Genomic DNA, 18,216 nt, shown 5'->3' on the forward strand with positions numbered 1-18,216 from the left:
CACATATACTTTTGGAAATCTGGTTTTGAATTCCTAATTGTTTGTCCGTAAGGGTCAATCCTCAGTGCTGTCATAAAAGTATTTCTCACCTTAATTAGTAGCTTTGATTTTAATTTAAAACCCCGTGGCTTGAATTTAATAATGAAACACTTGAAACCAAATTGAAGAACTTTTTAACCCCATCTTCTTCCACTTATCTAAAATCACTGAAGCTCAACAGTATTCAATGTACAAGCTCAGCTGGAACATCGCTGCCTTTTTATACCTTCATGCTGGAAACAGGGTCCAGAGGCGTCATGTCCATCCCTATCCTCGTGAATGCAATATGTCTGAACGGCTTCAGGGGAATTAATACAAACGTTCATTTGGACTCAAGGAGGTACTCATGAGATTCTGCCCGTCAAAGGTCAAAGACACTGACGTAACATCTGAGGAAAGCTCAAAAGAAATCCCTTCAAATTCAGCACAAATGTCTTTTGATCGTGATCACAAGACAGGAAGTCCCTACAAGGGGGTATTTCATTATTTTGGCTTATATTGCATCACTGACACTCAAGGATCAAGTGATTTCAATCTGATGGTCAAAGGTCTTTTTTGCGACAAAACATATCAGGAACGCTTAACGGGGATCTCAAAATATGTGACACAGACGTTTACTTGTTTTCAAGGATGAACTGGTCAGAATCTGGGGGTCAAAGGTCAAGGCGACTGTCACCTCACATCGTATTTTTTGGTCTTGTGAATGCGATGTCACTGGAATTCCTTGGGGGGGATTTCTTCGAAAGTCCAAAAGGTCACTGTGACACCACAATGTGCAAAAAAACCCCACATTTTAACACCATAGCTCTGGAGAAAATTCCCACCTCGAAATTGTGGGGCATTAAATATGTTTTGCTGTCAGGTTGAAGATGTGTGTGAAGCCGAGTTTGCAGCTTCACATGATTGTCGTGTGACATTGCTCTCTGTCAGTCCTCTGCAAAAACAGTCCTTGTAATAAAAACAGCATATTTCACAATAAGTTATTCTTTGGAAACAAACAACTTTTGATACACTTAATACCTAGTAAAGTTTCTACTACGTATATGAATAGACATAGATGTCAACTGCACCTGGACAGGTTGCTGGAGGCTAACAACCATTGGTTTAAGAACATTAAATCATGAGGAAGTATAACAGCAGTGTACCACTACTACTTCTTTAAATTGAAAAGATTTTGCCAGAGACCGCGAATCTGTAAATGCCACTGAACACAGAAAAAAATCTGGATACTGCTTGATGATAAATGTTATGCTGGGTGGAAAAAAAGAATACTGTGGGTCAGAAATTCTCACAGAAAATGTCGCCCCGTCCCTGGTCGATGTTTCATGCGTCCCAGCAGCTGCCTTTTATCTTTGCAGGCAGGACGACACAGAGACTATTGCTGTGACTAGTGTGTCTTTCTATTTAACCCGTCAGCTTTCAGATACGTTTTTTTTTTACACGACACTGATTTGACTGACAAGCATGAAGCAGCAGCACAAGTCAGGGATTAGAAAATAATCACTGTAGAGATGTTAGGGCTGGACAGAAATTGAATTGACAGACATGTTTTAATGGGTAATAAGTCATCTTTTAAAATGTTGGCAGCATCCAGTTGTTGCTACGGCTGCTAGTTTGAGACTTTTATTAGACAGTCGGTGATGAATTTACACGCCTCTCCTAAATGTGAAATGTTCCTGATGAACAACTATTAAAAATGTACCTGCCTCGGTTTTTCATTCTTTATGTTTCAGTCAATCTAAAAAGCCTGAAGTATTTATTTGCCTCCTCTCCTTGATGCTGGAGCTCAGATATACTAGTACGCAGTTCTTGTTCATGTCTGTGTAATGAAGCCGGCACAGGTCCCAGAACACAGTGTTGAAAACAACATGCTATGGGGCTCACAGGCCTCAATTTGAAATAGTGTTAAAATAATAATTTGAAATAAATTCTAAATACTCCCCTCAATACATGCAAATGCTCAGAACACCACATGTTTAACTTGAATTTTACACTCCTTTCCCAAATGTGAAATGTTCCAGATGAACAACTATTAAAAATGTACCTGCCTCAGTTTTTCATTCTTTGTGTTTCAGACAATCACAAAACGCCTGAAGTATTTATTTGCCTCCTCTCATTCATGCTGGAGCTCAGATATACTAGTACGCAGTTCTTATTCATCTGAAAACAACTCGCTGTGGGCCTACAGGCCTCAATTTGAAATAGTGTTATGAAAATAATTAATAAATAATTTTAAACTACTCCACTCAATACATGCAAATGCCCAGAACGCCACATGTTTAACTGTGCTGCAATTTCTCAACATGTCTATAATACATTGGAAGATGATAATATTTTACCGGTCATGCTCAGCACTAGAACTTTATGGGCTCCTCAACCTTACGTAAGGGACTGGATTGAATTCAGAGGCGAGTCCAGTAAGATTCCGAAGGAGTGAATCTAATAAGGTGAATGTGTGCAGAGCAGCACAGCTGTAGAAGCAGACGTAGTTCCGTCGAGAAATTCCACACGGCACTCAGCACTTGATATAGGAATGTTATTGACAGCTGCAAATGGCTCCTTCAGGATTTCTCTCCCCCCCCCCCTCCATAGTCTGTACTTTCTGAGGCTGTCAGTGTCAAAGCGCCGACATCAACGCGAGTTTCTTAATACATGAACCTGGTTAGCTGCTGCCACAATAGATTCCCTCGTGTGTCGCTGTTGCCATCAAACCTTGTTTATTAGAAGTATCCTGTGACTTGTTTTCTGAAATAGGAGCAAATTCTAATTAACTGGCTATCATTTTACATTTCTACTTAGCAGTTGCACATCTGATCAATTCTGCTTCAGTGTCGTGACTCCAGCTGGTTTTGGCAGGTTACATTTTTTTTGTCTTTAAACTTGATTGTTGCCGTTACTCAAATAAACGCCTGTATTATTTGTTAGCCTCCGTTCCTCTGTGCTGGATTGTCCAGGTCAGACGTGTTTACAAAAACGGGAAAATGTCCAGAACATTGGGATGAATAGAGCAGGCAGGAGGACGTATTCAATTTCACAGTGGAAATCGTGTTTTTGCTAATGGCACATTAACTCCGCTGTCAGCCCTTGACTCAAAAGCTCTTGGATGTCTTGAATGTTTTTTTAAAAATGTACATCTTCTTCAGTGTTTTTCACGTGTATTACACATCTTTTACATCCTGAGATATTTCTATTCTATTTGTTCTTTTCAATCATGCATCCGTCGGGGTTTGAGACGTCATCAACACACCCACTCCTTCGCTGTGAATGTTCCGGACATTTTCCTGCTGTGTTCTCACATGTGAGCACTCACATAACATCGACATTTGCGTTTCACTTACAGTCCCTTTGGATAATTTCAGGAAAATGTCCAGAGTTCATGTTATATGTGAGAGGATCTTATTTCAGTCTTGATGAGTACATACTTAACCAGTTTAAATGGCAAATATTCTCCTTACGAGAAATATCTATATTTACTGGCTGCATATGTGTCTGCCAGGCACTGATCTTCCATTCCTTTTGCCAGACTTCATGCTCAGTGAACTGCCCGGGGTCTATCTCACCATGTACCTGAACCGACAAGCTTTGATGCTTCAGTGCCTAAAACGCACACATACTCACACTTTGTGCTTTTTCCCTGCCCACTCTTTATCCCTACTGTCATGGGAAACCCCCACTTCTTTCTCAGTGCTTGAAGAATGACTCAAATAATTTATCAATGACTGCGGCTCATGTCACATCCGGCTGGTGGGTGTTGTGAGCGGGCATATTTTAAAGATCTCAGGTTCAAGCAGCCAGAGGAGCTCTATAGTATCTGAAAATAATCACCATAGTGGCTGTGGGGAAAAAAGATTCAACCCACCAGGCTTCGTTTAAAGACAATACGCTTCAGTTATTTTTAGATATTTGCTTCGAGACAATAAAACTACCGTTACAGCAGGAAAATCCCTCTGTTCTATGTGATTGATTATTGCAATAGCCGCGTGTTTTTTTTGTAAGATCATAAAAACCGAGAAATGTTTTCAGTGCACTTTTACCCACATTATTGTTTGTGCTTTTTTGATTACCCTTCCTTTCTGTTTGAGCTTCGCTGCAGTAAAAGGTTCTTGCTAAGTGAAGGGATAGAAAGTGGTTGTTAATTCCAAAAGCCAAAGGTGAAACGGTGACGCAGAGATGTCCAGTGATGTCAGTTGATTGATGCCACGGATACTCTTTCCTCTGGGTGGCCTTATGTTTCTTTGACAGCCACTTCATCAGGATTAAACCTGCACCGTTGCACGCTGTTGTCATGTTGCTCCATATGACCGTTTGCTCTGTCGGACAAACACCCACCTCTCATTCTGTCTCATTCAAACTCACAGCTGGTGAATTATACTGTCATTGCTAATGAGTCTGTGTCGTCTGTGTGTGTTTTATCAGTGTGATCCAGGACAAGTTCTGTGGCATCATCAACATCTCCGTCGAGGCGCTGCATGATGTCATGACAGAAGATACCGAAACAAGCACCTACAAAGAGTAAGTATGCAGGAGGCCAAAGCTACAAGGACATAAAATGCATAAATTACTTTGTAAGTTTGTAATTTGGACAAATCTCCCACATGACGTATGAAAACAGTTGAAATATTCGTTTTGAAAGCTTGAATTTATCAACAACAACGATAAAACTTTGTAGAAAGAAGCTCTCACTTATGAAAAATGACAGTGGAGGAGAGGCTGAGTGGAGGTGTGGCCCCGGACACATTTCCTCAGATAAATAATGGCCTGTGAAATGGCCCAGAAAACACCGTCTCACTATGGAAGGAGACACTAACACAGCCGCCCTTCGACACTTACTCTGCCCCATCACTCTGCCCTCCCGCTCTCTGTCCCGGTAGCATCGAACCCATTTCTCAGAAGATGTTAACCTGCGTGCAGACTCTCCTTTTCCCTGCTGTCGAAAACACTTAGCGCCCTGCTAAGACGTGCCAGTGTGAAATGAATGGCAAATTTTTGTAGAAAGGTTAGTGTAAGTGTTTCTTTATTTGCAGGAGACGTGTTGAATTGTTTTGGTTCCCTGCTGAGCTTCATACGGAGCCAAAACATGTCTGTGGATTTACTATTTGTTAAGGCAACAAACTGAGACGGGTACCAGTGAGTAATGCAATCCTCCTGCCTGTGTTTAAAAAATTAAGCAATGTTTAAAATTAGAACTGACTTTCCTTTTATTCCTCCATTCTCGTAAGTGGTTCTGCATTGTTCTAGTATGGTGTGGAATAAGAATGAAAGGGAAACAGTATGACATTTGGAAATTAAGTGCAGCGTGAAAGTACAGTGTCAAAATTGTATTCCTTTCTATTGTACTGAACTCTCCAAGGACAAAATGTAATATTTGATTACTAAATCTAAATGACTGGTAAATGGGAGTTTCAGTTGCAGCACAGAACATTTTTAAAGGGGAAAGACAAAACGGCCGTATGTTGCTCTTTGTTTTTTTGGCAAAGCCTAAAATGTGACTCAGTCTCACCACCGTGTTTATGACATTGTCACAATAGTTAGTTTAAATCTGCACCATCTGTTTTGGGGCCCTTGGGGACAATAGAAACAAGCTCTGATCATAAAATTGACTTTTTAAAATTGACCTTTTAAGTTCAAAGCCATAACTTTGTGGACAACCATTGCTTATTTATTGATCAAGCAGTTAGGGAGCATCGTTATCATTCATTTGGAGTCGAGTTTCTGGCCTCTTCCAATATTCCAAATTTCCCAACTCCTGAAAATATCTGGCTCTTCAGCTGCTAACTGCCTAATTATTTTTAGTGTAGTTGCTATGTCTGTCTGTTTTCTGTTCTCCTAATAGTCATATTTCTGCAAAACTAAACAGCAACACATTTATTTTATAGGAAACAGTTTATTCTATTAAAAATATCTCTTGAGCATATCAGAGATAGGTCAATGCAGTTGATTAACGTCAGGTAAGATTGTGATCTAGTTTAATAGAGGTAAAAAAAAAGTGATTTCAGATACATTATTAACTAACCTGGTGTGACGGGGGAAAAAAATTCTGACCATTTGAACTTAATCAAGCCAAAGATAACATTTCCCAAGCGAACTGTTTCGCTGTTCCATTTTAGCTGGATAGAAACTTTAATTCTAAGAAACAGGTTTGGATCAGGTAGCGTATCACAGAGTTTTCCCTGCTGTGGCAGAAAACATGAGAGCTGAGAGAACTAACAGTGAACTTGTCTGACAGATGTTTAAACAAGGAGGAAAAAATGTGCTACATGGCTCTGTGAGATCTGTGTGTAAATTATTAACTGATTTGAATTTCTGATCATAAATTATCAAAAGCTGACACGTGAAAGCCAGGTAATATGAAATTGAAGATTCCCCCCCTTCCTCACCTCCACTCACAATGAGCATAAAGTAAGAAGGACAAAAGAAAGGAAGACCATACACAGACTCTGGACTGGGCACAAAGGTTTCTCTTGTAATTCTCTCTGCATGCATATTATCAACCAATATGAACAGCAGTCGGTGCCGTGCACAGAAGAGCCAGAGGGTTCAGCCTTTTGTCTTTTTTCCGTGCCTTCGCGTGTGCTGCTGAACTTGTCCTGAAATTGTCTCCTACTCTGCCGGTTTATGTGCGCTTATTAATATTGAGTTGAATATTATTGTGTTTGCAGCTGCATGTTGATGAGTCATTTCGAGGAGCCCAAGCTAAGTGACGATGAGGAGCCACCAACTGAACAGGACAAGAGGAAGAAACTGGTGAGTCAGATGCACACATTTGTACGCACACAGTTCCGTTTTAATTTCACAACGACCAAAATATTTTCTTTTTCATCTTGTCCTGTTGTCATTTTAGATATTTTTTGAAAAGGAGTAATATAATGTTCTCTTTTCATATTACTGAGTTCTCTCTCTCCTTATTCTTTGATGACACAAATAATCTTTGCCCCCCCCCCGTGATTCTCTTTATGTCTCTTATAAAAATGCGAGGGAAAAAAAAGAGGAAAATACTCACAAAAACAAGTCCCATGATTTAGTGGCCAGAGAAATGTACAAGCAAACTGTGAAATGTGGTCATTCATTGCACTCCTTAGTCAGGGAATAATTCATATGTACCTCTTAGCTGCTGCAGCTTTTCAGTTCGAGCGCCATCTAATCACATAAGCACAGCTGCTGGCATGCGTGTGTCATAGATGCATGCTGCGAGTCACTTTATGTAAGCATAGATATTGTCGAGCATCCATAAATGGCGTCTAGGTGTGGGATGCATACCATTTCAACAGTATGCATGTATATAGGTGCATGCATTCCTTTGCTGCACAGTGTCTGTTGAGGCTCTGAAATTGTAAACACTCTTTAACATTGTAAGAAATGTTGTTTTATTATGACGTTGGCGTCTCTCGCTGTGTCGTCTCCTCCAAATGAGTGCCTCAGCAAAATTAACAAATTAGATATCATTTGGGTTTGAATGAAGAAATGCAGCTGTATTTATTACCTAGTGTGACTTTGTGTGTTGTGTGTTTGTGTGTGTTTGTGTGTGTTTGTGTGTGTTTGTGTATGTTTGCTGGGCAGTATCCCACTGTACTTATCACCTCAGCCCAGACCCCAACTTCTTGCTCCAGGGAATAGAGAAGAGGAGACTTAAAGTCGCACCTCTCTCTGCTTCTCAATGTGTGTGGGTGTGGGTACGTGCATGAATCCACGTGCACGAGTGGATAGTGTGCCCATGTGAGACGGTTTTGAGTTAGAGGAGAAAGTTAATGAGGAAGGAGACCTGTGACATTTATTGACTCCAGTTTGGCTTCCTTCTGGCGGCTGTCCTTGGCAGGTGTGTGAATATTTGTGTAAAAGCGTTCATGTGCATCAAAGAATGTATGTTTATGTCAGTGGGAAAGAGCGAGAGAGACCATTTTCATAAAAAACAGCTTCATGCATCAATGCCTCACTTTGATTAATTTACTCAGACAGTGGACTGCCAATGCATCGTATGGGATAAAAGCATTTAAAGCAACCTCATCCACATTGCTAATTATTTTTTAGGTGCACTTGCACTCGGTGGCACTCAACTTTGTTTAGTCAGCTTTCATCAGGATCTGGCGTGTGTGTCCACCATCTGCAGGATGAGCTGTAGGGGTCCGCTGCATTGCCGGTCAGGCAGCAGGTGAAGGCAGGAGGCCTCGCTGCGAAAACTGCAACTTGAGATGGGTAAAGTCACATGTCCGTAGATGACAGGGCTTGAGGTGATGGAGGAGGTGAAGCAATGCTAAAGAAGTGTACAGCAGGTGGACTCACCTCTATACACAGCACTGGTCAGCACCTGAAACGCTCCCTGACAGGGACTGGAGTCTGTCCAGCTCCTTCCCAAGGCAGGTGTGTGTAGATGGTCACGAGTCCTGCTATACTTGTCTTCTCTTTCTCTGCAGTGCAAGTGAATAATTAAGTACACGAGTGCTTACTCACTTACAGGCTGTAATTCACTAAATATTAAAGTGAGATGTGTCATACTCGATACAGAGGCTGTTCAATGTAGTTGCCAGTGTTGGCTTACTGCAGATATATCCATAATAGTTGTGGTATATCCATACTGATGTCCCTGGTCCAGATGCTGCTCCTGTGGTGTCCTGTGACCCGTGGGAGTAAACAACCTGGGACTTTTCTGTATTTTGTAATTTATTTGTATGTTTAGATTTGTCATTGTTTAGTCTTATCTTTTATGTGTGTGGATGAACTGTCTGTGCACTTTCGTTGCTCTTCCTGTTTTAATTTCAATGTCGGCCGATAGGGAAGAAGGTATTACACTATTTTTAAAGGGTAGTTGAGGAATGCCAGTACATGGTTTTTAATCACCCGAGTACTGAGGATTTTGTTCTTTGACTTTGAAAAGTCCGGCTTAGTACCTGTCTTGGTCACATTTGTTAAACTAGAATGGCGCACGGGGAGCGCATACCTCTGCCAAGGGCATTGTCCCATCTCCCAAAAATTCCTGAATCGGCTGTTCCTTGAGTCATGCCCCTCCCCTTCCCTCCCCTGTGGAAATTGCTTCAGAAGTTTGTTTTGTAATCCTGCTGACGTATATACAGCAATGAAAATGTTAATAAAACAACTCAGTGAATCCAAAAATGTTTAATTCACTCACAAAACTAAACTCTCTGCCTATGTAAACACAAGTTGTCCATAATTGAATACCTTACACGCCTTCAGCACCCACCCGACATGTCCCTTTTCTCCTTCATCTGTCCTTATCATACTCTCTCACATTGTACTTGTGAACCTCTGCTAATCAAGCAGTCTCATCACAGTTCCTCTGCCTGTAGGGGATATTTGTTTGACGTTGCTGTGTTGCCTCGTTGAATTTTATTTGCTGCTCCCTTTGGGACACCTGCATTCCTGCATAAAGGATGAATAGATTGAATACAGGGCGAAATCTGAGAAATAAGCACTATCACTGGTATTCACATCCCTCATTCCAATGTTTTCCTCTCATACAGTATTGTTATGTTGTATGGGAGGTTTCTGTTTGCCTTGTGTGTCCTGTTTGTGGTTCTGACCTTGTCTGACTCTCATGAGGCACTGTGACGGTAATTTGCTTTTAAAAGGACAGAGACTCTGCCACAGCTCCCAGCGCTGCAGGAAGCATTGTGCTTTTTTTCATAGACTCATGAATTGGATGGATGTTTCCAGGGTAAAGCTCTTAAAAGTTGCCAACACATCTTAATGCATGTTTATGTAATCTGTTGTCAGACATTAAAAATAAACTGTGACGCTCTTTTGCTGAATCTGTAAGAAACAAAGTGGTTTTGCTATTCAGTGATATTAGAGATGACAGCAAAGGAGCCAGGCTGGATCTGAATCAGGTCCATTGTGGTAAATGGTTGGTGTCTCGGCCCCTTAAGACAGCTGGATTTCTTTTGAATCTTTATTCAATCATTCTATACATGTTCTGTTCAAATAGAATTGATTTACAACTGCTTGTAATTGACTCAGAACTCAATTTCAAGGTTCATTTATCTATTGGACAAGTTCAGCTCAAATTTAAGATGGAACAGAAGTGTCACACTAGATATTATTTAATTAAGAAAATAATCAGCCGGGCAATAAAATCGGACATTTGCTGTATTTGTTGATAAATTGCCAGTGAATTATGCTTGACAATATTGAAGCTAAACTAAAATGTGGGCTGCTCTGTACTTAAAGAATAATTACACCCTCAAATTCTACTAGATCCCTCCTGTCCTGGCATATTAAACAACAAACGGAGGAGTAAGGTAGTAGTGGACTGTAGGGGGGTCTGCAGGAATTGGTAGTCACAGCTATGCAGCCATGAAGAAGAGAGTCCGACCGATTGGTTGCCGATCCTGACACCGATATTAGGGAGAAAAAACTTGTATTATTAACACATTAACCCTATAAATAAAAATCGGCCTATGTATGTATATATTTATGTTTTTATATAAATAAAAATCATCTCTAAGATGTTATTAAACCCTAATGACAAAGAAATGTGATATAGGCTTGACATTCTACAGTTTAATCATAAACTTACACATACAACTAAATGTACTGAATTTGAATGAAAACATTTTAACATTAAATGTCAACATAAATGCACATATGTCCTGAAATGTTTATTCTGTGATATAAAAGTTTTTATATCAGCAAGGGCAGATACTGACATGTCTGTTAAAAGCACATATCTGTCAATTCGTTATCAGCCACCAGATAAATTGGTTGTGCTCTGAATCTGGCATATGAGAAAGAACTAGTGTTAGATTTCCTACCACTCAAGAGGAGTCCATCTCTTTCATGTCTGACTCTGTCTCTGCAGTAGCATGTGAAGGGTCTCTAATGTTACCAGCAGCAGGAGCAGCTTTTTATGAGAGGCACAAACACTCTTTGTTCAGCCAGCGTTCTGATTTACTTGGCTTGTATCTGATGAAACGGACCTTAGAGTCTTGCCTATGTCATCGTTTACATTTGTGAGAATGGACCAGTAAAGACTGCCCTTTTTTTCTCGTTATTATGATGACATCATATTGATCACACCAATTGCCAATGGACTTGACATTTAGGGGATAATACTGGTTTATAGTTGAAAATAACAGTGTTTTTTTTTGTATTTGTCAGCTCTACAGTTTGTGTTCAGTACATCAACATCCAATCAAACCCATGTTCTGCTTGGAGATATATTTCCACACCTTTAATTAATAATTACTCCAGCAGGATGTGGTATGTCTGGTCTCATTTATGTAGATGAGACAAACCTAGACAGCAGGAAATCTAAATGGTCCACCTCTAAGCATTGGTGTTGGGTTCATATGAAGGTGTCCTGCACAGCTCTGTGTTCTTCTCCTCTTCATCTATCATTTCAGTCAGAGATTGCCTCATCATCTTCTGATTTGTCCCTCACTTTGATCCGAGTGTTCCAGGCAGACTGGGTTAACTGACGCTGTGTTTGGGCACCAGTACATAATGTATCATTAGATTCTTGTGCTTCATCTACAAGGTCAGCACCATCAAACAAGAAAAGGGATCAAAGACTTTCTCCACCGAGCACTAATGTGCTCCGTCTGTTGTGCTGCGTCAGCACACACCCACTTGAGTGTATTCCTTTTTCTTTTACCACACACAACACACACATGTGGTATTGGGCTGCTTTTGTTGTGAGTAGTTGCCAATAACTGATGAGAGAAATGGGGAAAAAATAATAGACAAAATTCAACACAATCATGTAGGAAAAACTGGGATATGATGAGGGGGGGGGTTGCTAAACCTTATAATTGAATGGTGATATTGCCCAGATGTGATATTATGCATTGGAGTGTTTTCAGACTGCAAATCATTTACGATTTTCTCAGTTTCCCCTGTTTCCTATTTTCTTTTCCGTTGACCTTATAAGACAGCATATGGAGTTCTGTGCCCAAGAAGCTGCTCTCACTCTGTAGCGCCACATCTTGACAATCAGACGCATGACGTAGTATGTTGAATTCAGTCACAGCTGTTCTGCAGCAGCCCACGTGCTCGCCCACTTTTTAAATGTCCCATTTTGTGTTCTCTGTTTATTGTTAAATGCAGTTTCGATTTATTTGAACAGAATGCTCACTTAAGTCATTTATAGCATTTGTTCAGGATGTGTAACTGATGAGATTTTGGTTCCAGGCTATTACGCTAATGAGTTGGTTTCAGTGTGTGTGGTTTTTATTTTTCTGCGATTAGTGATGGTGGGATATGATAGTGAAATAAACATTAGGTTCACAGTTAGAACAGTTTAGAAGTATAGGTGATCGTGCTAATTTTAAATTTATAAAAAGTATACATATTATGAGCCAACTAAAAACTCCTTAGACAGCAATATAGAAAGGTGGGTGTGTTAAAAGAAAGTTTGATATACTTTCTTGACTAAATGAAAGATGTTCTTTACCATTTTAGCTTTTGATGTTGGGGTGACAAAATCAAATGTAGGACAGTAAACATTCAAATCCCTTTTACCATTACATTATTCTTTATTTTGCCAATTTTAATCAAATATAGTTGTAAAAGACATGATTAATGAAAAATTACCACTTTCTGCCTAAATCTTAAGAAAAACAGTGGAAAAAATAAGCTTCTACTGAAATTATTTCCCTTTCCTTAACAAATAATAATTTCAACTATATTTGGATTAGAATGAGAATCTGAATTGATAAATTCAAACTCCAGTGTGAAGTGTGCAGCATCACAAATATTTTGTCGACCTCCTGCCTCTGTAATCCCCATTCAGTCAAGTTAAATTTCCAATTAGAAGACTTCCTCCGGTAAAACATTTACTGATGGAGTCTTTGAGAGGGCATCCTATTAAATGTTCATGTTTTGAAATTTGAGAAGAGGAAGATAAAGAGTTGTACCTATTACTTCCTTGTCCTGTGGCTGTTATTGCTCTTAGGCAAAGGCAAATATTATTCCATAGCTTAATTAGTGATGAAATTGGACTTAAATTTTCATTATTTCGTGATAAGCAATCCAGCTTATTTAGTTACCTTAAATGGCAATCCCATTAAATATTGAATGTTTAACAAAGGAAAAGATGGCAAAGTGTACTTATTTGATTATTACCCAGTAGCTATCAATGCTCAGAGTGGAACAAAAATGTTTTATGAGCTTTGATGAATTACCAATTAATCATGAAATCGTTTTTGTCATTGGACAGTTTATCATTATTCCATTTATAATGAACAATCAAACTGACTCCAGAGGTTCCTCAAGGTATATATTTGTAGGAAATGAGTTTCAGTGTGTTATCAATTCACTGTGGGCCACACAAAGCGTCAGTAATGAAGACATGCCATTCTTGCTTTATTATTGCTCCTAGTCTCAAGCAGACCATCAGTGTCAGCATAATTTGGTTTTGTTGAATAACAGACCTCGCTGACAGTGTTATTTTGCACCACAAGATATAAAGATTCTCCTTTGTGCTGCCTCAGGCATACAGAGAGATCCAAATTAGTTTCCATCTCTGTCACTTCTCAGCTTTACGGCCATTTGTCCTGGAGACTGTTGGGAGTTGTAGGCTCTTAGAGGATGGCAGGATTGCAAATATGCTGCAATTAACCACTTCTTGAATTCACAAAGAAATGGAGCACAGAGATCATTTATTTTAGTGGGTTACTCAGAGCCACAGTATATTGCACAGACAGACTTTGATGGCTCTACCCTGTGCATGAGTTATCAAGCTTATACACCAGGCCTGGCATTTTGTTACTATATAAAAGTCTATGCTAAAGTTGGGTGTCAATGCAAAAGGAATGGGGTTCATATACAGTGTAAGCAGTATTCTTTGTATACAGCATATGGATTCATCATTTCATTTGAGTTGAATTAGTGCAGATTCAAAAAAAAGTTCTTTGGACCATCATTTAGAGAAAATTTTATTTAATGCCAAAGTTAAAGTATAATAAATCAACCATATGCAAATATATCTGGTCACACATCCCAGTATTTCATTCACCCATCATTTTTGTTGGAGCTGTTAAGGTGAGCAGGCACTGTCCATTTTTGTGGCTTTATTTTCAATCTAGCCAAATCAAATTGTGCATGCTCATAAATATCAGATTTTTCATCAGTCTCCTAAATAAATACAATGTTTTTAATCAAGATCGATGAATTATTCTCTCGGAAATTGGTGAACTTCTAAAAAAAAAACACCTTGAAAATTTACTGGATTCATTCTTTTTTGGCCATGTCCTAATCTTCCCACCAAGTTTCATGGAAATCCAGTCAGTAGTTTTTGTCAGTCAACCAACACACAGGGGTGATTTTAAAAAATGATCATTGGCAGAAGTAATGATGTTAGAACAAGTTCACCACACTCTGTAATGGATCTTCTGAGAGCAATCGTACTGTGGAATGGCTCAAAGTCAGCCTGCCAACATTTCGGACATGCTAGAAATCCTGAGGACCCCCCCTCAAACCACTCTTCAAACAACAATCTGGCAGAAAATGTGCCTATTTTCATAATTTTCACAAAGCTAAAATCAGTCTGGATCCCTACAGTTTCTTCCCAGCATTAGGATGGGAAATATTACACCTTTTATCACTCTTATTTATTTACAACCTCACATTATTCCAGCATAGTGTAGCTCCTCTTCCACCTAAGCAGAAATCAGCCAGAATATATTTCCACATCTGTGCTGGTGTGAAGGACTTTTAATGATCCTGAGTTAACTGAGTGTTCCTGAATATCTATCATTAGTGTTACCGTACTGATTAAGCTTTTCCATGGCAGCATCTTATTAAGATTGTAGCCTGCTGTTTATAAAAGGCAGCCAGATATTAAAATGAAGAGCGTGCACCACAGGGAATGCTCAATTCATTTTGTCCACTTATGCCTCTGCCAGTCTTGGTGTTTATGTTGCAGCCGTGCAGATCCGACGATGATGCAGCCAAAAGTGTGTGTAGTGTTTTCACCTGTCAGCTCTTTGGATTCATTGGGAGTTAATTAGTCTGATTCAAGTGCTGATAATAATCGATCTTTGGCCTGACGGGTTCAGATTTTAAATTGATACTAATGCATCTTAATTACCGGTGTGAAGCTTTTTTCGTTCTGCATGTGGCTCATTATAACCAATCACTGTGATTTTGATTGTGTGCTGGCAGCGATGAAATCTCCTCGCTAAGATTCACACTGCTGCCCACTTTACCTCACCCTCAACCCTGTTCATTCAAATTTACGGCTTGTCAGACGAGTGAGAAAATGATTGAAGTATTGGTAGTTGCTCAGGAGGGTTGGATTGATGGATTAATCAAGTAAACCATTAACCATGATTGACTGAGAGGAAATGTTAATCTACATTACATCAACCGTTGGCATAATTCTGACACTTCAACAGAACTGGCTGGTGAGGGATTCCAAACATGCCACATACTCTTGATGCTGGGTGTAAAATCTCTGTGCCTCTATAGGGGACATTAACTGACCTTAATTAATAATGTGTTTCTTATTACATTAATATAATGTTTTAATAATGAGCTGACCATGTAAGCCTGGCACCTGCACAATAGATGTTGTGAAACAGAAATTCCACAGATAGTGAGGTGTCCAGCAAAATGTAGCAAACTGTCACTGGGAAGTTACAGGCAACAAAAACATTTAGCTCAGCTTTGAAAAATTACTTCTCAGCATTCCCCAGTTAAGTGTCTTTTTCAAAGTAAGTTGGAATTGTACCAAACTGCAATTTAAACAGTTGCATCCAAAACTACAAAGCAAAGGTTTGATGGAAAATCGATAAATTAGTTTAGCCGGACAATACATTTTATTTTTATTAGATTTTGTGAGGATAAAAAAGACCAAGTGACACTTTCTCTGAACAAAGGATGCTGCACAGTGTAAATTTCCACTCAGCTTTAAATTACATTCCAGAAGTTACAGCAACAACAACCTCAGCCTGATCTTTTTACAACATTGTTTCTTCTTTAGATTCTAATGCAGAAAATCAGTCACATAAATTTGTTCAAGGTGCTTCTCAGTCTGTATCATGAATTGGCGAGATCTGTGAAAGCTTATCAGACATATACTGTATTCGCTATCTGACACTTCATATCAGACAGATGCTCTGTGGAATCACAGAGAATTTCTTTTTGTACCATTAATCCTTTAGGACCTAAGGCGCCCAATAAAAGCACACTCAAACTAAAACTTGAGCATTGTTTGAAACAACCCCCTTAAACCTGAGGGTTTTCTGCAGAGCTGAAAGAACATATAAAGTTTACAAAAACTTTATTTTTCTCAGCGTCTCATGCAGATAGAGACATGAAATATAAAAAAACAAAACATTTAGTAGATTGAACATTTGGCTTTCATTTTAAATCCTCCCTTTTCCCTGAAATTCATGAAAATGTTTTATCCCCTCCCCACAATTCTTCCTCCTCCTCCTCCTCAAACATGTCTCTTACTGACTGAGCCTTGGTCAGCAAGCACATCATCTGGATCTTTTTATCAATGGTTTCATCAGGGAACTACTGCTGTACTCTGAATCAGTACTCCCCCCCCTTTAGATCGTCAGCCAGTGTCTGAAATCTTGCAAAACAATGTCTTCATATAAAACTCAAACATGAAGAAGGATGCACCCGCTCTTAGGTACAATTATATACACATGTATGTTGCATCAGGCAATAACTGATCTTTTTAGTTTATATATAGGTGACAAATACAATAAGACGGAAGGAAGGAAGTGGTATTGAATACTAATCTTATTTCTTGATATGAAATAATGACTGTTATCTCTACACTGTTGAACAGCTGAATAGTGTGAGAGACGTGTATTCAGCCACGCATGTTTGCTTTTCTGTGTGTATCTCACCAAGATAATGCCGATAGAGGCATTTAAATCAGCATGAAAACAAATAATGTGAATTGTGTTTAAAGCAAGAATGAAAATGCTAAATCAATCTGAATTTGTCTATAGATTAGTATGAGTGATTGTTATAATTTGTGTTGTTCACAGCTGCTTCACACCGTAGGAACATTTTCTCCTTCAGTTCATCAAACGCCTGCAGCCATCTGAAGGCAGCGGGGACACGTTGATAAATCTGTTGATACATTTTCACCCACTGGTTTGACAAGTGCTGCATCAGAGCACAGTGTCGTTATGCCCGGCCGTCCGCTGTGTTTACCTTCATTAAATCAGGTGCAACTGACACGAAGCTGCTGCAACATAAGGGCGTACAATAATACACACGTTATTCCTGATTGGCATTTCATGTTTTATTCTTAAAACCCTTTATGGGAAAAATGCTGTCGTGTCACATTTTACGTAACGATTGCAAGTGTTTATGATTAGAGCTTGAGTGAAATACTAATATTCATCAATATTTTTAATTAGTGTTGTGAGGTGTACAATATATCAACATTAGGGATTTTCTTGTTGAGCTGTTGTCATCGTGCATCACTATGATCGGCGCAGCTGTTTGAAAGTGGTGAGACCAGGGATGTGACTGCCTTTGAGTGAATTTATTTCATCACACCTGCCGATTTATATTTACCATACCATTTTTTTCCCGCGCTGCTGCACCAACATGAACCAAAATAGCAGGTGCACACTGAAATGCCCACACAGCCCGTGCACATCACGTTTTGCACTTGCCCTGTTGAAATAAATACATAACACAGAAATTAAAGCTAGTCCAACATGTCACGGATGCTGTATGTTCGCAAGGCTCAAAAAACTAACATGTGAATTCTGCTCCAAGTTGGTTGTAGCAGTGTCACACAAATGCTCACAATACATTTTCAGTTTAAAGCTTATCTAACATTTTCTAACTGCATAAGTCACCGACTGTAATCTCCCACTCAGGAGTCTCATTTTACAAATTGGTCTTTCAGCGCTTGCCAAGATGGCAATGTAGATTTCACACAGGATGTCACATTTCACTGTTTGACCCAGCTTGGAGCTCAAAGCCTCCGTTCCGAGAGTCGCAGCCAAATCCACTAGAGCACTGAGGAGGTTTGCATTTACAAGTAAAAGAAAAGGGTTGTTTCAAATTGCCAAGATGATTTATGAGCCTATATTATATCCAGACAATCATGACCATCCTACAGGTTCTTACATTGCAGCCCTTGTCCTCAAACTAAATTTAATTTAATTTGACTCAATGTAAAGGGAGCAGAGTTTAAGAAAGTTAACTTTGTGTCCTGTGTGGAATCACAGAGAAAATTATTTT

At 39.4% G+C, this 18,216-nt stretch overlaps 1 protein-coding gene across 1 annotated transcript in view; it reads left to right on the forward strand.

The window, feature by feature from the left end:
* Positions 1-18,216, forward strand: part of ipo11 (importin 11) — a 106,510-nt gene that overhangs the window by 75,855 nt on the left and 12,439 nt on the right. Inside the window, exons 28-29 of the mRNA XM_047341270.1 lie at positions 4,456-4,551; positions 6,699-6,783. Coding sequence (XP_047197226.1) covers positions 4,456-4,551; positions 6,699-6,783 — 181 coding nt within the window. The remainder of the gene's footprint in view (positions 1-4,455; positions 4,552-6,698; positions 6,784-18,216) is intronic.

Source organism: Hippoglossus stenolepis, chromosome 9 (genome assembly GCF_022539355.2).
Source record: "Hippoglossus stenolepis isolate QCI-W04-F060 chromosome 9, HSTE1.2, whole genome shotgun sequence".
NCBI classification, from domain to species: Eukaryota; Metazoa; Chordata; class Actinopteri; order Pleuronectiformes; family Pleuronectidae; genus Hippoglossus; species Hippoglossus stenolepis.